General features: G+C 38.4%; 1 protein-coding gene across 1 annotated transcript in view; it reads left to right on the top strand.

Annotated features, from left to right (window-relative positions):
- The window catches only part of LOC139714853 (zinc finger protein 704-like), a 55933-nt gene that overhangs the window by 14828 nt on the left and 15450 nt on the right, over positions 1-25655 (top strand). The window contains 3 exon segments of the mRNA XM_071626503.1: positions 5037-5189; positions 6104-6276; positions 23384-23484. Coding sequence (XP_071482604.1) covers positions 5037-5189; positions 6104-6276; positions 23384-23484 — 427 coding nt within the window.

The raw sequence follows: 25655 nt of genomic DNA on the forward strand, positions 1-25655 counted from the left end.
TGATCTGTCCTTGGAAGCCTGAGAGAGAATAAAAGGCAGGCATGATTATAACTTCAGTTATGATAATTACATTGTTATGAAACATCCTGTGGTGTGATTCAAAAGAAGAGAACCTAATTCAGATCATATAACTCTTCAATATTAAAGACATGAAATTATTTTTTTACCACCTTTAGGAAAGTTAAGCCATTATAAAAAAGTCAGAGAAACTTCTGTATCAAGTCAACAGATAACACAATTCTTCATTATGGTTGTCAAAAGACAATCCATTCATAATCTTCCGTATTACGTCAAAAATATCATATCAGTATGCTGCTTTGAGACTTGGAATTTTCCTTCAAAGAAGCAAGAAACATACCAATGTGTAATAATCTGCTCAATACAATAAATCTGGAAATGAATGTAAATATTACACCATGTGACTGGATGGCACTATTCCTTGTCACCTGACTTGCTGTCATGTAATCCTTCTAAGTGGCTTGTCTGTTGACATCAAATCATGATTTGACTGACTTCATTCAAGCAACTCTCTTGCCTTGTGTACATAGGCCTACGTCTTGTCTGAAATAGTTTACCATAAATACTGAATCAACTTGATGGATTTAACTGCTTAAAACTTAATTAACAGGGAAGATCTGCACAATATCTTGTGCAACATTCACAAAGTTATGTTGGTAGTCTATCATAAATTTATGCAGTTTTCAGCAAGATTTTAGGCATTGTCAACTATGGATGGCAATCAAAATGTAGCAGCACACACATGGGTTCTCCAAAACGCCATCCAACAAGAGAAACAGCCAAAACAGCTGGGATGAAGACTAGAGCTCTTTATGAGACACATCAGTTATTGAGGTCAGTAAAAGGCAAAAGGGAATTGATAATGATATGGGCACTTCTTATGTGCAGTAGTTTGGCCTTGATGGAAAACTCTAGCTACCTTGGGAAGTTGATCGCAGTAGGTGAAGAGTATGTAGAGAAGCTGTTAGAGGTCAAATATGGTCGTAGGCAGTGGTCTTGTGTGGGGACTGGCTTCTAATAGGGTACTATTAATGATATATGATAACATATATTTAATGATAAAATTTTAAAAAGAATTAGGCGTATCTAAATTGTCAAAGTTGGTACCTCTTTGCATGAATAGTTGTGTTTGCACTTAACAAATTTTATAGAAAAGCAGACCTAACTGCCAAAAAAAAAAAAAAAAACGAACTCCCTAGGATATGAAATAATCAGAGGAGATGCAAATTAACCAGAAAAAAAAATCTTCCAATAATGCTTCAAATAGCCCCCTCCCCCCCCCCCCAAAAAAAGGAAAAAAATATGGAAGTACAGTCTTTCTCTAGACTGCATAAGAAAGGTATTCTCCATTAATGTGTTTCTCATCAAGTCTTTGTGTGCTTTTAGTGTTGATTAGCATAGAAAACTTGATAACGTTGTACACATTGCCCAAAGTTCCTGGCACGGAGGGGGTTAATTCCATTCATAGTCAGGGGTACATGTATTTCACTGTTGTCACAGCTGATAGAAAGGATAGAGGAACATGAAACCAAACAAACATTCTCAGTGTTAGAAAATCTCTCATGATACTTTGCAGTTTAATGAGACATGGTATCCTCATTGTAGCTTACCTCTGATGATGATGACCTTTTTGTGCCAGATTTCAGAAGACTTGAGAACTCTACTTTTTGTCAAGTCAAGGTATATTGGCCAGTGCCTTTGTGCCTTTAACTGAACTTGAATGTACTTGTGAGAAGCACATCAACAGGTCTGTAAAAGCAGACTATCCCAGGAGGTTTTGAGTGGATAGTGAGGCTGTGGTTCTGCTCAGATTGAGAAATCAATATCGTTCTCCATGTGGTTACCCACAGAAAAGCTCCTTCATGGCGGTTTCTGTATTTCTCTGAACACCTTTAGGGGTGAGATTGCATCAAATTTCGTTTTCTTCGTGTGTATTTTTGTTTAAATATTATTTTTTTAACCCCTTTACAACATGCAGGCTATTGCTTAATTGAATATGACCATTGATCTAGCCTGACTTTTTAAAGCCTTTTGCCTGTTTTCCTATACCCAAGACTTCAGTGATTAGGGGATATTTTTGTTTCATTCACCATACATCTGGACAGCATGGTTAAGCCCTTATGATGCTCCAAATTAAAGGGACTGACAGTACTGGTTTAGGTAGGAATTCATGTTTTAAACAATCCTAAGTGAGATAATGAAAAGCCTCTTATGAAATATGAAAGAGCATGTAATTTTAAGAAGGATTCAATGTTTATTTGATGAAAATTGGTTTTCAAATGGCTGAGATATCCAAAAAAGTGCTAATAATAAAAGGCGACATGCCACAACTTTATTAGGATCTCTTTGTTTCACCTTGTTTTTGGATATCTCAACCATTTCAAAACCGATTTTCATCGAATAAACTTTTGATACCCCTTAGAACTGCATGCTCTTTGACATCTCATAGAGTGGTTTCTGGATATCTCGCAAAACGTTAAAAGATAAATCTACACCTCGACCAGAACTGTACACACCCTTTAAGCACATTTGAATGAACATCTGTTGAGAGCTGCTGATTTATGGTAGAAAGTAAACACATGCACTCTGAATTATCCTTCCCTAAAATATTATTACTTTGTTTTTAAGGATTTGAAGTTTTTGTTACACAAGTTTTCAATTAAACATAAAGTCAAGTGATAATATACGGTCTGTACTAGTGTTGTAGTTCACAACATCAAGATGCATGTTGCTATTGGAAGTAACTTTCTCCAAACTAATTCCACTGATTTTTTTTTTTCATAATAGTAATTTGTTCAAGTAGGTCTACACTTTGAGCTTTTAGTAAAAAAAAATAAAATGAACCACTAGCTTGTGTCAGTATGATGCCACCTGCTCCTAAATTTGGAAACCAAGATGGTGACTGTAAACCATATCTTGTTTACATCTAGAGAGAAACAGCAGATTTTGTGCAGTTTCAGACTCCAGTTGGAAGCGTCTGAAGGAGTTGGCAAAGCACAAAATAAAGAATCCTCAAATCCCTCCCCCTTCTTAGCCTTGACCTTTCTGTGGTTGCCTGGCTACTCATTCTAGTGGTCAGTTTACCATGCCTACAATTCTCACTCGGGACATGTGAGTGGGATTCACACTGATACGAATTTAAAGTGAGATGCAAATCGCGAGATTTGCATTGCGATCCAAATCTGAAGATTTAGACCAGTGTGGTCATAAAAGTCTCACTGAAAAGTGCCATCAGCATTGTGATCTAAATGCCAAGAAATCTTGTATTTATTTCAGAATTATCACCATATTTTGAGAAATAGTGAATAATTTGCACCGTGGCAAGTGTGTGAATGCTGGAGCAAAAATGATCTCAAGATTTCCTTTATCCCATCATTTGAAACACACATCACAACAGTGCACAAACACAAGGACCAGGGTCACCATTTTTGGTAGATTCATCAACAATTATTTTGATTGGAAAGGGCACTTAGCGATATATTTCTGTCCATCTGAACAGGCGCAAAGAAAACAAAAATCTTCGCATGTGGATCACAATTAACATGCCACTATTTAGTGTGTGTGAATGGCATGGTTGACCACCAATACTGAACTTCAGCTTGTAAGTTGTGTAAAAGAATTCTTCTCCACAAATTGGTGGTTGCTAAATCTTTGACTGCTACCTCTGATCATGGAGGTGAAATATTTCCATCTCCCTGCTCTGATTATTCATTTGTCCTTGCTGTCACAGTTTGGATGTAATTTCAATCATAAATTTTATCTCAAGTTTTATTGATGGGGGTGAAGAAGGATCTAGACAATGTAGGCACTGATAGTTACGATGTAAATTGAAGTACCCTGGTATAGAAATTTTATTTCCTTGGACAGAGAAGCAGGAGTTTAAAAGAGAGAAATATATAAGGATGATAAGGGAGAGAAGGAGAGATATTAGAGTGACCAGAGGGGATATACAGAAGTGGAAGATGCCAAATGATATATTAGGAAGGATGGCTGTTATAGAGGAAGAGAATTGTGTCTGAGATGTAATAACAGAATTGAGATGACCTAAAAGAAGATGTTTGATTTCCTCACTGGGACAAAAACGTGCTTGGGGAAAATTGTGAGATGTTTGGTTGGTAGGTAGAAAGAGAGAAAGGAACACTGGCCGCTGGTCAGTTGCGTGACAAATCTCTCTCAAACTACACCAAGGGCCGATGTAATTTGAGCTTGTGGTCATCTGTAGGCGCTCAACAGGCCTTACTTTTTGATGCATGGATGTGGAGTGACCATTGGTCTGGTCAAGCCAAGACACAAATAGGCTTCTTGATGATGTCCAGGGTCCTGGCAAGAGATGAATGAATCATGGACCCACATGGCAGACATCTTCTTTTCTTTATTGTGGTATAAACAGAAGAAAGAGAGATGGGAGGAGAGAATGGCAGGGAGGGGAGGGATGAGGGGCGAATGGTGTCAGCTCTGTGAATCTGGGACAGATTAACCCCTTGATGGTCAGATGGTTGTTCTGTTCCAAGAGAATTGTGGAACAAAGGAACGAGGCTGTGCACAAAGGCACTTGTGATGGCATGAAGGAGAGAGTGATAATTACTGGGGGAGGGGAGGGGACAGGAGGGAAGAGAGAAGTGTGTGATGATGTCATGCCCTTCAGTTTATTCTCATTAACATGAAGATGATGAGCATTGACTCCTAGTGTTCTCTTTGTGAGTAAAATTGCTGTTGTGATTGGTTTGATCCTCTGTATGAAGATCTCTACATCAAGAAGAAACCAAATTTCACCTACCTTGAAATGTGATGTGATGCATTATAATTCCAGTGCATTGTATTTTGATGTTAATGTGATGCCTTCATTGTATTAGTGCACTGCATTATTACATCTAGTCATGATTCAATATGTTTGTCCCACAGTGGATTTTCTGATAAACAATAATGGTGATGAAAGTTTCCAGTAGTCATGAAGCCTACTGAATATTCTAAAACAATGAATTGAAATTGTTCCATTTTTCCATCTCTCTCTCTTACAGGTGACAGTGTGATTAGTCTTGGTCCTATGAGTCCTGCAAGCTCCCTCAGCTCAGGTTATGGGAATGTGTCCCCCAGCCCATCCCCTTCCACCCTGCAACATTTCACATGGGATATTGCATCGAGAAACACGCCCAGTCCAGCTTCCTCCAGCAGTAAGTTGGTCATCTCAAGCTGTTACAGAAATGAGTGTATACTGTACAACAGTGAATCTTTGCATGCACAATGCTTATGCAAATTTTGTTAGGAGCCAAGAGTCACAGTTCAATCATTAAAAAAAGAAAAAAAAGTATTGTTTGAATGCCAGTGGAAATTTGCGACAGTTCTTGCTGCAAGAAAGGCAATCAGCTCCAATTTAGCAAGTTCCATGTAACGAATGTGTCTGGTTTTACCGTTTATTACTTCACTATATACATGGTATCTCTTCAACCCTTTTGCGGTAACCAGGGATATCACGTGTGATACCCTTATATGTTGAAAAAAAATGGTATGTGTGCAACTGCCCATTCATGAATAGAATCAGTCAGTAACCTTAACTGGAGTTAGATGTCTTTTGTTCAGACACCAGTTGCAATGGTTTTAATGTTTCCAAATTTCATGAAAGCATTCTACTTTGAAAAAAAAGGGCAAAAAAAAAAAAACCCCGAATATACTTTTATTGCTGTATCTCTGTAAAGCTCATGAATTCATGAAGTCCTGGGGGGTGTTTCATAAAGCTGTTCGTAAAGTTACGAACGACTTACGAGCGACTGGTGATCAGTTCTTGTGATGAATTATGGAAATTCTGATAAGTATAGCACATCAGAACTGATCACCAGTCGCTCGTAAGTCGTTCGTAACTTTACGAACAGCTTTATGAAACACCCCCCTGTTCTCATGTATTCAAGGGAATGTGAAAACTTCTATAGACTTTCACAGATTATATAAAGTGATTCATTTATGCTGGTACAATGAATGGTAAAATGTTCAAGTTCATTTGAGAGATGCATCAATTATACCGTGATGAGAGAATCCTAGTTGGCTGCTGTAAGGACTTTGTTGTAACCTTACGTCTGTTTTCTGCTGTCAGGTGACATGGAGAACTCACCTCACCCCAATCCCAACCTGCACACTGCTCAGGGATCGGCTACATCCTCCGTGCTCTTCAGCTCCTCCGTCGACGAGGGAATCGACATCAGCGGTGGCAGCCTGCCGTTCTCTCTAGAGGAAGTTGCACCATGCAGTCCGACCAAGAAATTTAAGGTGAGAGACATTCCCAACTGGCAAAGCAGTAGCTTAGGTTAATTGCATGCTGAATTAATGACACAGTCCAAGAAGTGACATTGGGAATCCCGTGCAGTACTGGCAAATTACTCTATCTTTCTGTTTGTGGCTTTAAAATCAAAATTTTATGTATGTAAATACAATTGAAACTTAATTTGTGCAAAGTGAAGAATTGTACATGTTGCCATTCTACTTTATCAAAAAAAAGTGTGATGTTTTTACAAATGCAATGAAACTGAGAGCCACATGCACAAACTCACGAGATCTCTAAATTTTGCTTCTAAGGTACGGCTCTCTCTACCTCTTGCTATTTGGAACCAAGAACAGGATATAAACAAAAGAGTACAGGCAAAGTATATATCGTGCTATCCCCCGAATGTTGGGTTATTACCCTATCGCTTGATGAAAAAGCCGCAAACCAAACTCTCAGGTTGAGTTGCAATATAAGTAGCAACCCTCTGATTAAGGAAATGAAGTGCATTTAAACATCACTCAGTTGAATGAACTGTGAAGATGGAAATTCAAATTGTAAATCAAATGTAATTTCCACGTGTTCAGTCTTATTTTCTGGCTGTCCGGAAGCAGTCTCCTTACCTCCCCCCCCCCTTTAAAAAAGCTAAAAAGAAAAAACACAGACAAACAATAGGTAGGAGAGGAGGGAGTGAGCTGAAGAGAAATAAACACTGCCATCCATCATGCGGTTTCCTGGCTGATGAGTAAATATTGAGGGGCAAAGAACTTGTGACAACTCAAAGGCAGATGCTCGGAGATGAATGTTTCAGCAGAAACAGTGTCGGGTGCTGTCTGCTGGATGTTCACCCATCTCCTTGCGGTCATTACCACTTCTGTCGTCTCCCATGCCTTCTTGTCATGTTTCCTTTCTGGTTATATCAAATCTTCTTCTCTTCCTCTGTTAAAAAAGAAAGAAAGAAAAAAAAAATCCCTTCGTGCAGCTAGCTGCATTGTACCATGTAGCTACTAGCTCCATGATTGTACAAAGCTTGTCATTAGAACTGCGGTTTTCCGGGGCAGTTGTTTGGATTGTTCCCTCCCCCTCTTTCCCCCATAGCTCTTTGGATGTGAATGGAAACATGCTACAGTGAGCACACAGCGCCTATAACGGTGGTGCACCTTGCCAGAACCTTGAATAGGGTCAGTAGGATTTATATTCCCTTCTATTTTAGCCAAGGTAAACAAACAGGAGCCACCACAAAGTGAGTCTTCAGAAATGAGTGGTGACGTTTGAGGTACCCTGGGCATAGATGTCTCCTGGGTTTCCTAGAGACCACATGGCCATTGTCACAAGTATGTCAAAAGTGAAAGTCTTACTGTTTAGCATCACTGTCAAGACCATTGGAGGCCTGATTGGCAACTATGTTGGTAGTAAAAAGGACACGATGATCCTCACAGGTTTAAAGACAACCTAGTTTGCCAAGTTCATGTGTCCCTAATAGAATCTGATATAGATTTGATGCCGTCAGTGATATCATGTGATGACACATAGTTTCAGTTGAGATTCTATCATGTCAGACATTCTGTATAAATGCAGAGCTCTTCACAGGATAAGTTCAGATTATTTTGTTTAAATGCTTGTATTGGCTTGCAAGGTGCTACTCAGTTGGTTGCAAAGTGGTCTGGGCAAAAATTGGCATAAGTTACTTGAGAAGGAGAGGCAGCAAGATGTCATATTTCCTGCACACTACATTATTCAGTGTCCTCGGACTGTTCCATTTTTTGTTATCATAGGTGATGCCCTAAGATCAAAGTATGTTGGATGAGTCAATACATCCATGCTTTTTGCGGTTGATTCTGTTTGCTGTGAGCAAATTGTTAACACAAGTGTCCTGTTGGGTGCCCTCCCTGCTCTTTAGGCATGACTATTGAAAGTATTTTAAAAAAAAGAAAAGAAAAGAAAAAAGATGATACTACATTTGCTCCTGCACAATTGCTCCAGTCTTATTTTCTCCAAGGAATTAGGGTTAGGGTTGTGATAAGGTTTTAGTTTTGGTTGATGTGAGGACTAGGATTAGGGTTGTGTTTGTGAGTAGATTTATGCGTGACTTAGCGTATAACCTAGATATTTCATGGGAGCAATTGTTGCAGGAGCAAGTGTCATGGAACAAAAAAAAAATCTTGTCATGTACAGGGACATTTTCTCTATATGTCTATATTGCTGAAAATCAGAGTATTGAATAAAAACAAAGTGCAATAACAGTTTTCCTCTGTAAGGATTTTGTCATGGTATGATGACACTTTCCCATGCAAATTATTCATATGATTAATGAATTACTGAATTATTTCTGAAATATAACCACCAGGATTGATTGAAAGCACAGTATATAGGCCCTATATCCTAGGCTCTGATTGAAAGAGTTCTAACAAAAAGGTATGCCTAAAGGCACAACTGCAACTATAGCATTATGATAAAAGAAAAATGGCTTACATACACCAAGACCCTGAAACCATGCATCTGAAAGAAGCAAACAAACTTGCTTGGGTAGTGACACAATGACATGATTTTTTTTGTTCTTTTTTTAAGTGTACCTATATGAATACAATAGTGGTATTTTTCTCACCATGGACCGTTCTCTGTTTCCAAATAAGAATGATTTTGAGTTTATATTCCTTAATCTGCATTTCCCTCGCCTTCCAGAGGCAAACAGCAAATGAATTTTGTTTTCTTGGCTGTAATGGACTAGAATTGTATTTTTCCCCATTTCTTCTTCCAATCCATCCTGTGCCAAGCTTGTAACGTAACTCTGCCCGACCTCCCTCCACTTTCTGTCAGGGCTGGTTAGGCTGCAACAAGTTTAGCACTGGAAAATTGTAGGGCGCTGTTTTCTGTCAGGGGTCAGGGGTCATGCGACAGGGGTGGAGAGAGACGTGGGGTGGAGAGCTATTTCTGAACTTCAAATCTTCACTGCAGGGAGTATCAAGTGACTCTCTCCACTCTAGATGCAAGTTGAAAAGTTCCCCCCCCCCCCTCTCTAATATCACCTTAAGAATCTGATGTAAAGGAGAAAAACTCTGGAATGCATTGCTCTTCTCACAGTCATTGATAACCTGATGAGACAAATGTGCAATATTAGCAGTAATTTATACCATATCTGTTTTGCAGGCATGGGAAATTTATCTGTTTAATGACTTGGCACAAACTGGTCTTCCTTTCACTGTCTTCTGGGGTTCAATATGCTAATACTTCTACTTCTGTCAGAAGTTAATGGCATCAGAAACTTATCCTCACAACATGTGATTTGATCTCTTGGCTGCCTTGCATCTTTTTACCCATAGGCCCTACTGCCTCTGCTCTGGGGGTTTTATCCCACATGTCATTTTGACCTTTAATGTGACTGTAACATGTCAAGACTTTAAAGTTTGCAATGCATGGGGGATAACTCTGTCCTTCAGAAGGTGTGATGGTTTTCTCCGTTCAACTCATAGGCCTACATTCTCACCTCAGTTTTGATCACTCCTGATCTTGTGAAAGTATGATGCACCCTGTCACTGTAGGATATCCCCCACACAGGTGCTATGCATTCTCCCTTTAGCAGCTGTGTGTACTGGATAATAGAACCCTGTTCCCTTTCTGGATAAAGAGGTATAAGGTGTATTCTATTAACCAGCCTTTTATTGATAAGCTACATGTTTTTGATAGCAAGAAAAGTTGCTGTGTGCTTGTGTTTATACCCAACCTCCTGTCCACAAGGACATGAAACTTGCTGGAATTTGCAATAGAAATTGTGCTTGGAAGAAATGGGGCATCCACACAATAAGTAGCAGATAATTCCTACCATTAAGAGGAAAGCATGTAGGGTCCTATTGTTACCAGTGAATTGCTAACTTTTGCCCGGTCTTTTTTGTGGGATGGATTTTGTGCCGCCGCTGTGTACCACGTGACTTCCACAGAGCACAGGATGCCGGAGAACCGGTAGGTTGGCTTGCCAAAAGACCCTGGGGTTTTTACAGTATGTTTGTGGGGGGAGGGGTGGGTGATTGTATAGCCTTAATTTTGCAGACCTGACAGTCTGTTGCAACTGTATCTTGCATTCAATATGGCAAGCTGGCTTTATTACTTTAATTGTAGATGAAGAACTTTTTCCAAGATTTCTGCTAGACCTGTCATGTTTTCTCTGCATAGTTTCCAGTCTCTTCTAGGATGTTGAGTAACTATTTTTACACTTTTGCCAAGGCTTGGTTGCTGCTAAGGAAAGGTTGGCTATTATTGTGGGTGAATCAATGAATTCATATTCCTATTTTGCTTTACTGCCAATGGAGATAGGATGATTTTTACTTTATTTTCTCTTCTTTTTTTCCAGGAGCAGCATACAGTAGTAATTACCAAGACTGAACTTCTTGGTCTGAAGAAAAAAGACTAGTTTATTTCCTGGGTATAATCTTGCTGGTGGTCTTTGTGGGGATGAGGCACCATGCAAACAAGCCGGTTTAGGCTGGTTGGCCAATCACAGCGCAAGAAATGCTTGCAAGCTTGCCACACCCCTGCAATGCCCACTATTTCCTTTTCTGCTTTGAGCCTGGCGTAGTCTGAAACTATACAGACCCCTTTTCCGTTTAGTAACACTGGGACATTTCAATTACTGTAGATTGCAATACATGTACGTGTTTTCAGTTCTCATAGCTCATTAACTGCTGTCTGAATACTGAGATAAAACATGATGAGAAGCTCATATTGGACATATTCTGGTGTTGCATTAACACAGTCACTGCAGTTCATATGATAACCATTGTATCTGTGTATGTCTTGTAGTGTTTTTAAAGTCAGCCGACATCTACTCTGACTGTAATAAACCAATGTGTAAAGATGAAGAGAATGAAATCAAGAGTTCCAAGGCTACTATGTGTCCATGAGGAACCTGAGAAACCTAACTCCATGCTGAAGAGAAGAGTAGACCTTGGTACATGGATATGATTTTTACCAGCCTGATGTAAAAGAGAAACATACTTTTGAAAAGGTTGTATGAAATGTAGGCGAATTTAAAATGGATTAGATGGAGCATTTTTGTAGAGCCAATGCTTTGCCTACTTTGGTTAATGATATATTCCAGATAAATTATTTCTGTATCTCTCTAGGTAATGTGATCATTGGCAATAGAGCAGCAAACGCTACTATGTCGTATATGAAGCTGTCCTTCCAGGCTTGCTGAAGTACAGATGTTCAGAATTTGTAGTGTGAGCCTGGACGCTTTGTCCTGATAAGACTATTACTTCCCAGGGACCCAGGATTGTGTTTGTAAATCTATACACTGGAGTGTGGTGGTATTGTACGTGTGTGTGCGCAGTGATATGGGTGTGTTTGATGTTTATGATGTGCTGCTGGTTTTTCGGGACTACCCTTGTGCATTGTGTGTGTGTGCATGTGTGTGTGTGTACGCACTCTTATGTGTATGCGTACATGATATGGGCTCATAGATGCATGCTTGAGATGGGGGGGGGGGGGGAGGGAGGAGTGGGTTGAGATAGCCAACCATATGGGCTTTGTTTGATGTGTATTATATGACCCATGTAGCTACAAACTGGAATTTGAATTGGGACATTTGTGCAATAATGGAAAAAGCAGATGAACAGGGGTCTTTTCCATTAATTTTCTGTCAAATTTTCTTTTAGGTTTTGTTTTCTTTAAACATTTTCCCCATAACTGTAAAACGAGGAATGTACATGTGCATTTTAATTTTGCAAATTTCACGAGAGCCAAGATTCGCAAAATTAAAATGTACGCAAAGGCTCTTGTCCACACTATATGCATTGAATGCTAGAGGCATTATGCAAAAATTTCATGCCGTGAAAAAGGCCAACGGTTCCAATTTGCAAAAATGTCATGCCACTAAAATTCCATGTTTTACAGTATTGGGTTAATTAGAGGTTGCATAGATTACTGTACATACTCTATATTGATGATCAAATCTATAGCTTTGTTTGATATACTGTGTGGGTTTTTTTCCAAAAGAGAACTAGAGTTGAGATATTATGACAATACATTACTTCTTTACCATTTGAAGGAATCAAACACATGCAAATAATCTTCCAAATCTCTCTGACATGCTTAAAGGAGTGTAGATCCCACTCTCTCAATTATATTTCATGTGATGATGGAAATGATGGCGGCAGATAGATGTAGGATATTATACATGTACATTTGGTTCATTTTGCTAAGTGAATTGGCAATCAGATAGATGATTTGCACAGACCTATACCATCAATGGGAATGCATACAGAGAGGGAATAACAGTTGAATGGGGGAAAAAGAGTCTGACTGAGATCTGACAATTAATGAATCTATCTGCTCTTTAAGCAGGCTTGCACATATCATCCAACCCTATGTGGATGTTTCAATCATGACTCTGGGCTGCAAGCTGTGAAAACCATCTCCGTGTCCTGCAAAACAACGGGAGTGCTCTTTCAGTGTGTGCCAGCGAGCCGGTTGGCAAGGGTATACACATGGTCGATCAAGCTCAGCAAAACAACTGGGCATAGAGCCTAGTCACCTATATCCAGGGACCATAGTGGTATATGCAGCACACATGGCTGGTTGGGCAGGACATGGGGGAATTGGCACATTCTTCTATCGTAAATCTAAAATGGCAGGGTTATGAGATCAGGCACCAGATTTTGTTTCCAGCAAGCTATGAGAGGCATGTTTAGCCTCACTCCCAATACCAGAAGGCTTTGTCATATATTATTGTGAAATCTTTCTTTTTTCTCTCATATCTCTCACTCTTTCCCTTCAAGAGAGCATGATCAGAGTGTGTATGAACTATTCATCTCAAAATAGATTGGGGTTTACTTTTGGGAAACTGGTATCTGTCAGAAATGGCTCTGTTTTGTTTTGTATGCATGAAAAATCTATTGGCATGTGATTACTAGCCCTGGTCTACAATCTGACAAGTTTGAAGTCCTGTCACAGGATCCAACAAAGAACAGATAAAGTCCCCATGGTCTGGTTGTGGAGCATGAAAGAGCTTTTTAGGAGTTCCTCTTTTGCCTGAAGATAAAAGCAGCATGAAGGAGGAGGCCTTGAGCTCTGTTATTATTTTGTGGAAACAAAGATGAGTTCTATTAAAGTATTCCATTCCTTTGCTAGGATGAGCAGATCTTCCTGTCCTTTGTAAAATATTTGTCTCTTTTATGGCTTTAGCTTTATCTTTCTGTTACACTGCTTCTGTCATGCAGCTGCGCTCTGTGGTAGAAAAATCTTCAGCTTCACAAATTAGTTGCTGTATTTGAGTGAAAGTTGAAGTGTGTTCATTACTAATCACTTCATGCTTTGCAATCCATTCTCTCTCTTTTATCTAATTTACTGGTATGCATTCATCACTTAATATGAATTCATTACTACAATTGTATGACAACTTGTAGAAAGGAAATTGGTATAAAAACATATGCTCTGAGCTGGAAATGAATATACAGCGTACAAGAAAATGTGACGGCAAGCACCATTGTTGCAAATTTTCAGTGGTGTTGAATTGCAAGTCCTTTGTTTATCTATCATCAGTGTCAAATATTGAACTAATGTATGCCTTTCCTTGGGAAGGCAACCAAACCAATAAAAGATGAAGTCAAGACCAAGTGTAACCAAAATCCACCACTCAGGGCAGGGCAGGGCATGGTAGGTATCATTTGAACAGCACATGGTTATTCCTCAGGAGGGATATAGTTTACTAAACATCAATCCAGTCTAGTTCTTGCTGACAATAGGCAGAAGAGAAAAACATGAAAACATGTGTACTGTATGTTCAGAGGATCAGGGAGGAACATTATAGGTACCTATAGCTTGTAGGCCCTAACAGGACAGAGTGAAGTGAAAGAGTGGTTGACTATGAGCTTTACTCAAACTTGTTGGTAGAGTGTGATCAATAGCATGGTAAATATGGCCCTGGTGTTCCAACAAAGGACCACCATAGTATGTATGTTTTGTAGGCTGGGGGAGAATGTAGGGCCTACCCAGCTGTACGCCTGTAGTGCACAGATGCACTGTTCACATGTAAAGTGATTAAATGGCGATATGTGAAAATTGATCAGAAATTGTGAACTAAAAAATTGTGATGATTGTGATGCTGATTGTCTTTAGTTGGCATGTGGAAGAAGTTCACTGCCAAATGTTACATAAATGTGATATAACTGAGTTTTATCATAATATCATATAAGGTTTTTTTTTAATACACTAAATTTTCAGAATACACATGAAATTGTTTCTCACTTGATACAGTTTATTAATAAACTTTTTTGCTTCATAGACACGGTTTCTCTTGAAAAACCTAATTTGATTTTTGAAAAACCTAGTTCAATTTATGGAACATTTGGCTTACGCTATGGCAAGCCAAATGTTCCATAAAGGTGATAAAAATGAGTTTATCAGTCAATGAATGAAGTTTACCATGTGAAAAACTAAGATAATCACACTAATTTTTTTTTTTGCTTTTTTTTTGCTTGTTAAATTAAGTTTATCAACAAAAAACTAAGTTTTCTGCTCAATAGACAGAGTTCCTCTAAACTGTGTTTTTGCAATAAGTTAAGTTTTAATGCTCGATAAAGCAGTTTTGATTAATGGGACATTTGGCTTGCCATGTATGTCAGCCTGTTTTATTCTCCTTATTCCATCTATTGTGTTGATCTCGGGGTCAACGCCAATGTATGTGTGTACTTTTTACCATAAATCAATGCAATGGGTGTTAAGTTGATATCCTTGAAAGAGAATATCCAAACATCATTTGGAGCTCTTTAGCAGTTGAATGTCCATCGTTTGCAGATTTTATTTCTTGTTTACATGTATGTCACATGTTTTGTGGGAAGCATGTGACAGTGATAAGTGATTTATATCTGTATGCCCAGGCTTAAGAGAGCAAACTGTGAATGTAGTTCTACTTACAGCTAACTGCTGCCAAGTTTGGCAGATGTCTGGGCTTGCTATTTAGACACAATACTTATCATTTAGTCTACTCTCCAGCCTACACGGTATCACTTTGCCTTTTTGACTGTGTCAAGTTTGCAGTCATAAAGAGAGCTATAATACACCTTTCCCCATCTCTACCTCTGTAATATATCCAACTTTATGTTTCTGCCCCATATATTTTAGTTGCTATACATCAGGGGAAAAGATGCAATAAGGAGTGTCCAAGGCAGTATTAATATACATTGCATAAAAGGAAGGACAAAGTAAACAACGTTGTTTGGGAAGACAGACTTGAATGCAGTAATAGGTTCTAAAGATTGGCGAGAAATCAGCCTTGTTTACCTCTTTCTGCTATTAAAGTACAAGTAATTCATTGCATGTTATCAGTTCAGTAGATATTTATTTCTATTGAAAAAGTCTGGCTCTTCTTCTATTATTCTGATCTGAATAATTGGTGGGACCCAACTTTTATTAGAATCGCCTTGTTTTACTTTGTTTTGGGGATATCTCATCCATTTCAAAACCAATTTTCATTAAATAAGCTTGGAATTCCTCTTAGAATTTAGTGTTCTTTCATATTGTGCAAGAAGTTTCTCATTATCTCACAAACAAGTTGGAAACGTAAAGCCCCATCTCAACCAAAACTATATCATCCTTTTAAAGTTAACCTGTGAAATTTGTGGGATGAAAGTGGGGCTGGGCATAAGCAAATTTTTTTTTTTTCAGGAAAAAAGGCCTTATGCTGCTTTTTGAAGGCCAAAAGAAACAAGTGGCAAATTGACCAAATCTGGGTTAACTAATCATTTCTTTTTGGAAGAAACCAAGCTCGGTTTAAAAAGCCAGAGATGTTATCAAGTCAAAACAATATTGCACTCTAGGGATATATTTTGTGAGGGGAGACAGATAGTTTGCTGATTCTGAGATGTCACAAATTTTCATTTGCCTCCTTTTTTATGGCAGTGTTTTACATGTAAGTGATTGGTTAGACAGAATGAATACCGACGGTAACACAGGTTGCGGGAGGGGCTTGGCATAATGACAATGTACGTGTCCTTTTCTGTCTGATCAACATGAAGCTTGTATAGCCATGACAGCAGGCTGAGGTGAACCAAGCAACCTACTTTATTTCCCTTTCTCTCGCTCTCTCCTCAGCCCTAAGTATAGACCCTTTGATAGCATTGTGCTCAACCATCATATCAGAATTAATCTGCATGATATGTGCAGTGTGCAAACAAGGGTGTGTGAGTTCTCTCATGAACTGAAAGCAATTGTGCATGCTCCAAAATCGGGGCCAAATCTCAACCAATGCTTTTTGCATCTGCACAGCCAGCCAAATATGTCTTTCACCATTTTCTAGCATTTTTTTTTCTTTTGAGTGAATGTCTTACTTTTCAGCTGTAGTATATTTTGGTCAGAGTGGAGGGAAATACGCTTAGTCTGCACCATTCAGGGTCATTGTTGCATTTAAAAAAAAACATGAAATGCAATGTCGTTTTCAGATGAGGATTCAAATCAACTGTTTTGATAATTCTATGAGTTATGGCGTCTAGACTTAATGTGTAATTCCCGTACATCCACCTTGACCTTCTGTAGTGGCATGTACTATGAGATTTTGAATAGTGGTCACTACTTACCGAACAAAAGACATTTGCTTTAAAAAGGTAAACTTTCTGTATGTGAATACATTCAATAGTGTAAGGACAGAAATTTTATTTCATTGCATAGAATGAAATAGAGCAGTGATGATAAAGCTGACTTTTTGTTGTCAAATATTGAACATTTCAACCTGTGAACTTAAAGGAAAATATTGTCACATGATGCTGACCTCATTTGCACACTACCCATCAGCATGCCTTCAGACATAGTTTGAGTTTTCCTCTAACATAGTAACAACTGTGTGTCTACTGCATCGTGATAATACATGGTGTGCTAGATTTAGTTTATTTTGAGGAAGTTAGAGACTACATGTATTTCTCCTGTGACTGGGAGGCATTTCAGCCATGACGTACAGGCAAGTTTTGATATTCAAGTACTTCTCATGCATCAGTTTTTTGATGAAGTTATTGTCGTCTCTTTTAGCCTTCTCACTCTCCAAGGATGTATCATTTGTGATATTTGATAGTGTGAGTAAGTGACTTGGTTTGTGATATCAGAAACTACATGTTCTTTTGGGCAAGGTACGGTACTATGTCTGCACACTATGAAATGACTAGACATAGTTCTAGCTATGAAGTTACAGCTGTTAGTATGCAAGACTATATACTGGCCTGGGTTTACTAAACTGAAACTGTCCTGGGTTTCTGTTTTGTTTTATTTGTATTCGTCAGACTTGTAGTAAATGACAGAAAGAACAGAGGCACAGTGTAGAAATACTTGCGGCAGCATCTTCCATGGATCTGATTTTGATATTTAGTGAATTTATCTTCATTTTTGCAATCAGTGAGATAGTGCGCATAAATTCGTGGTCTCCTTCTCTTACTGTCTCACCCACCCACTGCAAATGAGGATGTAGTATGTGTGGCAATTTACGGAACAAGGCTCCAAATGGTGTACAAATGATTTGTGCTACACTTCCCTGGATGCAGCTATTTTTGTTCTCAGACAAACTTTGCCTTTCTGCTGTTTCCATTCAGAACGGGAATCAAGTCTTTTCAACATGCTTCAGTGACCCAGCGCTACTTGTCCTTCCATGGAGCGGCATCTCACCTAATTTTAGAAGCTGTCTATGAAAAGTCCAATTGTCTCCTTTGAATGATGGATTTCGACTGCTTGAAATCCATGTTTACTGACATTCTATCTGGAACCAGCTGTAGTCTTACTCGATCAGTTAGTATAGTAATTTTTTGCCTGAAACCCACAGACTTCTTCATGGCTTCCATTAAAACAAATGTTGTAGAGATGTTGGTTCTTGCAGATCATTCTTTGCCAGGTTTGTGATGAACTAGAAGCACATAGTGATTATGTTTGAAGTTGATCTGATGCCCAGACTGGGAGATTTCAGTTATCTTTGCACATGAAGGGTCTGGCTCAGAGACTAATATAAATTGCCTCGCAAAGGAGTATACCGGTACTGGTGGGTGCTTTGTGCTGCATGGATAATAAACCATTTTTATTTTTTTTTGCGGCGGACTTTGAACTTGAATCAATTAAATAGGAATCGCCTTTGTATCTTTTCACCGTCATTCGTGCATTTCACGTTTACTTTGATGCTGGATGGTATCATGTAATTTTCATGTTCTCAATGCTCTAGCAGGTCATAGCCCAGGCTTTTCTCAGTGCATCAGAACTAATTAATGAAGACAATAGCTCTCTTGACAGCCGTCTATGGAGTGAATAGTATGGCAAATAAATGGCAGTTTTGTGATGAGCTCAGCCAGTTTCAGCTGGCAAAGCAAGTTGAGAGAGAACACTTTCAGTAATGGAATGATCAAGGGAAGCTTTGTACATTGTCTCCATGTACACCAACTGGTACTAGTTGAATGACTACTGTGGCAGAATGAAATATCTTGTCATCCATCTCAAGTCAAACTGTGATGAGTGTTTGTAAGAAAGACTGAAAATCAATTTTGCAAACTGATGTATGTAATGGCAAAGAGATGAGCTGAAATCATACATTGTAGGCACCTTTTTGAGTTGCCTATGGAATACCATGTTGACTTACTGTCAACATTCAGTCAGTCCTACTGTAGTGTCACTCTTGTAGTTTTCCAAATTTGCTTTATGAATATATTCTTGGCTCAGTTGCATATGTTTGCACTTCAATTTCATAAATTATGAATTGATATTAAGGGTGCATGTTCCAGGTGTACTTGATTTTGCTCTTGATATCACCATTCACTGGCATTTGTTTTGCTGCCTTCATGTAGTACTGTCTATTATTTCTTTGGATAGGCCTATAATTCTAAAAGTCCTTTCGATAAAATAACATCAATTTAATGATCAGTTTGTTATTTTGTACTGGTGTAGGTAAGTGAAACGTATGAGACATCAGTGCAAATGGCTTTGAACACCAAATGTTTTTGTAAATCTCCCATTTTCATGTATCATTTGTCCATGGCTACTGCATCAAGATATCCATAAATTATTATATGAGATAGGTATGAGTCGGTTAAGATTTGTATCCTTTATCATACCCAGAATTTTAAGGAGCATTTAATTCACTAAAGAAGAACCCAGACTTAACGGGAACCCCAAACCAAAGAGCAATGTGGATTGAGTGAAAGCAGCAACATTAGTAGAACACATCAGTAAAAGTTTGAGGAAAAACGGAGAATGGATACTAAAGTTATGAATTTTTACAGTTTTGGTGTTGGAATCGCTACATGAAGAGACTACTAGAGGTTATGACATCATGTGTGAACAACAATATAAAGAAAATATAAAGGGAATACCACAAAAATTCATTTTTCATGAAAATTACACATTCCATCAACTTGATACTGACATATGTTAAGGGTAGCAATTATTCCCCCTGCTTTCTGAAAGTGGATAGTTGAGTGCTCTTTCATTATGCTAGAAAAGTGAATTTTTGTGGAATTCCCCTTATATTTTCTTTATTGTTATCCACACATACATCATAATCTCTAGTAGTCTCCTCATCTAGTGGTTCCAAAACCAAAACTTTAAAAATTCATAACTTATGCATCGATTGTTTGATTTTCCTCAAACTTTCACCAATGTGTTGTACTAATGTTGCTGCTTTCACTCAATCCACGTTTCTCTTTTGGTTTGGGTTTCCTTTAATGAAGGCCTGGCAGTTACAAATCTTGGATAGTCATTTAGCCGTTTGCCTCTGTTCATCATATCTTTACCCACAAAGAAAAAAGAAGAAATATAGACAGCAAAGAAGAATCTTCGGCATTAAGGCAATCAAATATGGCACAAGTACGGGTATATCACCTCCATGTTTTCCTAGTATCTTTCCGCATTTTTATATTATGATGGGATGAAAATTAGTACAGATGTTCACACTGTGTTTTGTTGTTGTTGTTGTTTTATGTGTCTGTGTTATCATACAGCTGTACCTGCAAACCTAGGGGATATTGCATTTCACTCCAAGGGAACACACTAGAAGCAGCTTTTATATACGAGCTGGAGTTTATTGAAGTTAACATGTTTCTTTTTTGTTATTATCCTGGAGAAAAAAAAGTGACGTAAACAAAGTGATAAAACTGCAGAAGCTCAACATAATTTCTCTTAAATTCAAAATAGTACCTGTTGCATATGCCTAGGTTTTCTTTATTCTATGAAGGTGAAGTACCATTATATTTTTCTATAGTGAAATTGCACACCTGCTTTGAGGGTTACCTGATGCTTGATAGAGAAGGACTCTGAAATTATGTAGCTGGAGTTATGTGTTTATACTGATTCTTGTGTATCATAAGCTTGTTTTGCTGTAGCTTTAATATGGCCTTTAGCCTTGGGAAGCACATTGTATGTTGAAGTGCTTGTGAATGATAAGTTGAGTGACATTCCCTCCTACATATATCTAATATCTCTTTGTTGCACAATTTGTATATTGGGATCAAAAACACATTCTGCTGTGACTTGGGTGAAATTGACCTTGATTAATGGCAAGCAATGTGACCTTGCCTCCCTTCCCTTGTTGCCGTAGTATTTGAGGCCTGCCCTTGTCATGAACGATTGAAATGATTCTGATTTTATCTGTTGGATGGAGAAAAGTAAATTACATCAGGTGAAAAACTCTTCTGTGTGGTACATGACATTCATTGACTTCAGGCAGAGATGCTATTCATTCAATAAGAATGTTCACTCTTATGTTCCCTTTTTTATGATCTGTTGATTAATTTTGACACTTTACGAGTCATGAGAGGTTGGAATTTTCCTGCAATAATAGGTCATGAGAGGTTTTAACCCATTGAGGACGGACTGATTTTGCTACAACACGCATTTACCATAGACACCTGCCCGAGTGTACGCGGGGACTCGTTCTCAACGGGTTGATATTCCTGTAATAATAATGCATTCGATGCTTCAGTGACAGTCTCTGAATAGGGTCTGGGAGAGAAGACTAGCATGTTCCCCCCTGAAAATTGAGGCATGGGTGTACATAGGAAGCATTCATGTCATATCATGTGGCATAGATGAGAAATGAGGTAAAGCTTTAGCTATCTGGGCAGGGTGCCAGAGGACAGGGGATAACATGGGGGAGTGGTCGGTAGATAGATAAATAGATGGAAAGAGAAGGGGAAAAGAAGAAAAGGAAACTTAGAGCTATGATTATTGCAGACCCCTCAGGGTGAGAATGCAAAGAGCGCAGAGCATGCTGTAGATTCTTGACTCAACCCAGCCATGTCGTACAGAGCTGTGGTCATGATTGTATCTACATGTGCATGCACATATTACTTCTATGTTGTAAACATATGCGATTTACATTCATCTTTATCTATAGCTTTAGGCAGGTTTATTAATCTACTTTGAAGATTCATGAATAATTTTTATATTATCTGAAGGCTTAATCAACAAGATATAATTCATCTAAAATTTGTGTCAATACCGGTTGAAATGTAGTTTAGGTTGGGATACACTGTATGGTCGGCAAACCTGAAGCAGAATATCAGTTTGTCAGGAGAATGTCCATTAAATGCATTAGAAATCAGATTTATTATAAGCCCCTGGAGGGATTACCATGCAGCCTAAAATGGCATAGCCGTTGTACATATTCCCGTCACTATAGAGAGAGTTGATGAACCAGTCTGTTCATTATAGTTCATTATGTCAGGTTGATGGGGCTGGTAGAATGCATTGGCTGATGGAGATTATACATAATGCAGGAGGCATAGAAATGTGCAGCAAGGCATTTTTTACTAATGAGGAAATAACCACATACTGTATATTGAACCACCCCTGTATTATCAAGTGGTGCTAGCTTTTTGTTGTAGTTGACACTTACGATTGGTTTTGAAAGGGCTAAACACACTGTGTATTCACTGAGCAGACACGAGCCGACAAGGAGGGGGATCGAAAGTGAAAGCATGGGGGAAGCGAACTCGTTATTATGATAAACACAGCTGATGTCATCATAGGCCCCAAGGGAATGGATGATGGGCCGTCAAGGCAGTCTGCATATTCAGAATGAGCAAGTGATTTGGCTTTGATTTTGTCATAGGCTATTTGACATCATGATAGGTACCAGTTTTTATTTCCTCAAAGTTCTTTGTCTTCTTTGTACCTGTAACTCATATTTGGGGTTTTATAGGAAGCACGAGTTTAAGGTTAGCAGTAATTGACTGTTTGTCCTACGTATTTACGAGATAAGAATGGTAGACAAGGATATGAAAAGAACCTACAGTAGTTTATTTTTGATTGAAGAAAGAGCGATAACAGGATAATGGGTTTTTTTTAATTCATTTAAATCATAAGCGCATTTGAAAATGATACTGGAAATGCACATCATGATGACACACCAAATGCTGAAAGTGTATATGCGAGACATTCTCCTGTTTCAACTCACTTTGTGTGAAGATATTCATGAGCTTGGCTGTATGTTGTTTCAGCGTCATGCTCAGCTGCATAGAGCATATTACCATGCTAGAATGCCCCCAGACGTGATTAATGACAAACATTGGCTGGCAAAGTGTGAGAAAAAAATATATCAAAATATTATTTTCATCTTTGTTGAGTCTCCCTTGGGGGACATTCATTTGGAGGGAGGAATGGAGAGAATGGAAAGTGGGGGGGGGGGGGGGTAGTTTCTTCCTGCTAGTTTTATAGTTTGTTTTGTCTTTTAATGATGGTTTGAGCCCATCAACTCTTTTCTTTGCAGCAAAAGGTGATGGGGCATACTGTGCGATTTCTCTTTTGGCCTTGCATGATAGTCCAACAATCACATTATTTCTCAGGTGTTCATGTCTGGCCTCTATCACCCTGAATGTTTTGGTTTTTTTTTTTCTTATTGTCATCAAGCAGAATTTTCTGTAAGAGCACCTGAATTGATAGAAGTAGGGCCTACATGTCCAGAATGTGAATGAAACGTCTACTTCTCCTTGTAGTTTCACGTCAATCGACCAAATTTCACAACATTATTCTCTACAGTGAGACCAGCTCTTTGTGGATTTATTTATCTATTTTTTTTTAAAGATGTCACTAAAAGAAATGCATTATCTGTCTTCCAAACACCAATGTGGTTACATTTTATACTGTGTTCTCTTCCTTCTCCAGCCTTCAGTGAAGACGTCCTACAAGTGTACGTGGCAGCGCTGTGGGAAGACACTGTCCACTGTTCAGGGAATTGAACGACACATCAGAACGATTCATCTCAGGTATGGTCGCCCTCTGTCAAACCCAGGGTAGATAGTGGAAATACAGAGACTAAAGCTAGTTAAAAGAACATACTTGACAATAAAATGGAATGACTGATAATAAATATAAACTCGGAGTTTGTCCATTCATGGTGGAATTTCAGAATCAGTTGTTAGTAGAGAAAAATAAAGAGAATAAGTTCAAAAATTCAAGGCTTCGCAATGATAGGATTTGGGATATTGCTGTTAGGGGTTGTGTCACATATGGTACATTATTTAAGTGTTCTTTTTCATGGAAAAATAATAAGTGAGGCTAGTAAAATGAACGGATTCTCCCCTTGCTCTACATTTTAAAAAAGTCCTTGTGCTAGTCATTTGTGTTACAGGCAAACAGTGATGGTTTACTTGTCAACAATAACAAAATCGGGGCCCGTTTCATATAACTTATCAGTGACAAGTTGTGATAATTGTTATAAGCTACGGAAATCCTTGCATCTGATTGGCTGAGAGCAAATTTGTCACAGAAATGTGGCAGTTGTCACTGATAACAAGTTTTATGAAACGGTGAATGACTCTACCATTTCATTTCAAATGGGTGAGAGTTATGTCTGCATGTGAGGACAATAAAGATTAACTTTTGAGAACAGTGCCTAAAGCAAGAGGTGAGGATAGCAAATAATGAAATTGTAGACAGTCAATCATGTCGACAACGAATGAGACAAGGCACATCCCCTCTCCTTTCCCTTTCATCCTCATAAGCACAGTAGCATGCTGAAATTACATTACATGTTCGTGCTTGTCAAAGGTCTTGGTAATACAGCATATGTATCACTCTTTGACAAATAGGCCTAATTGTATCATGGATTTTACAATTCCTCTATAGAAAAGTCAGGCTGACATGTATGTCTGTTTTTCTCTATGATTACACAACAAATATTCAGAATGACTCTCAAACAACCTACTGGGAACCTTGTACTGAGTGTGGTTATGTGTTTGCAAGCTTTTCACGACCTGTAAATTGTTGCAATTATTTACCCACCGACCCGCTTCTGCCATCTCGAGAATAGATGACAAAGTATTTTTGTTTTAGTTTCAGTTGTTAATTTTTTTGGGCACAATGAGTGTCTTTCACCAGGAGTGGGAGATATTCTTCTATTGTGTTTGTTGTTTGCACACATGTGTTCTATGTGAGCTTAGTTAAAGGGCTGACCAATCTTTACTTGTGACATGATATGAAGTGTGAATTCTCTCAAAACAAAACAGTTCTCTCTCTTACAGTATTTAGAAGTTGGAGTTAGCATTATATTGACTAATCTAACATGTCTGTGTGGCGTAAATGCAGATTTCAATACAAGACACTTGCCCCCTTTCCACCCCTTGTCAAAACTGAGAACCGAGTACCATGAAAGGTATCAATTTCACATACATTTTTTTTTTTTTTTTTGCTATTAGCCTTTAAGATAATCATCAACCAGCATTTATCAGATATAGAGTCTATGGTGCATTTTAGGTGGTAATAAATCATTCAAGGGCAGAGAAATAAGCTGGTAAACAAAGAGATGTGAATTTTACTGCCATTTGCCCTGCATCATGAATTACTGACAAATGTCTCAAATTTCCTTTAACAAATCATAGGTGGCCCCATACCATAAAAAGCTTTTAGTTTGTATGCACTTGGACAAAGATAGTGAGCTGCTGATTGGGTGAAAAAGCTTTCCTTGATGATCGCGGAGACCTTTAAATGAAATAATATTTTTATGAAATCATGTCGGTAAATTGAGGAGACGTTAGATTGGAAAGCATTAATTTTGATTCCCCGCTGATTGAATTGGCGAGCACTCTTTGTGCTCTGAAATACACAGTGCTGCTGCCCATTTTTAGTCCCAGGATTTGGTCATCTCCATGGCAACCACATCATCATAATTTCCCTATCCTAGTATCTGATCAGGGTAGCAGCTAATAACATAATTGCAATATGTATCCAGGCGGGGATGTCACATTTAGGGCTGACTAATGCTTTCCAGGGTACCCAAGTAAGTCTCTTGGCATTGCGATAAGCTATTGTAAATTAAGTGCTTAAATGTAGATTATTTTTCCAAGAGAGGAATATTTAGTTTGATTCCTTTGTTATTGGGGGTATTTGGGACAAAGAAAAGACTCAGCTCAGAGTACAGAATATTAAAGTATTGTTT

The sequence above is a fragment of the Diadema antillarum genome, unplaced genomic scaffold (assembly GCF_040938485.1).
Source record: "Diadema antillarum isolate AM-2024a unplaced genomic scaffold, OU_Dant_1.0 scf00000045, whole genome shotgun sequence".
Classification (NCBI taxonomy): Eukaryota; Metazoa; Echinodermata; class Echinoidea; order Diadematoida; family Diadematidae; genus Diadema; species Diadema antillarum.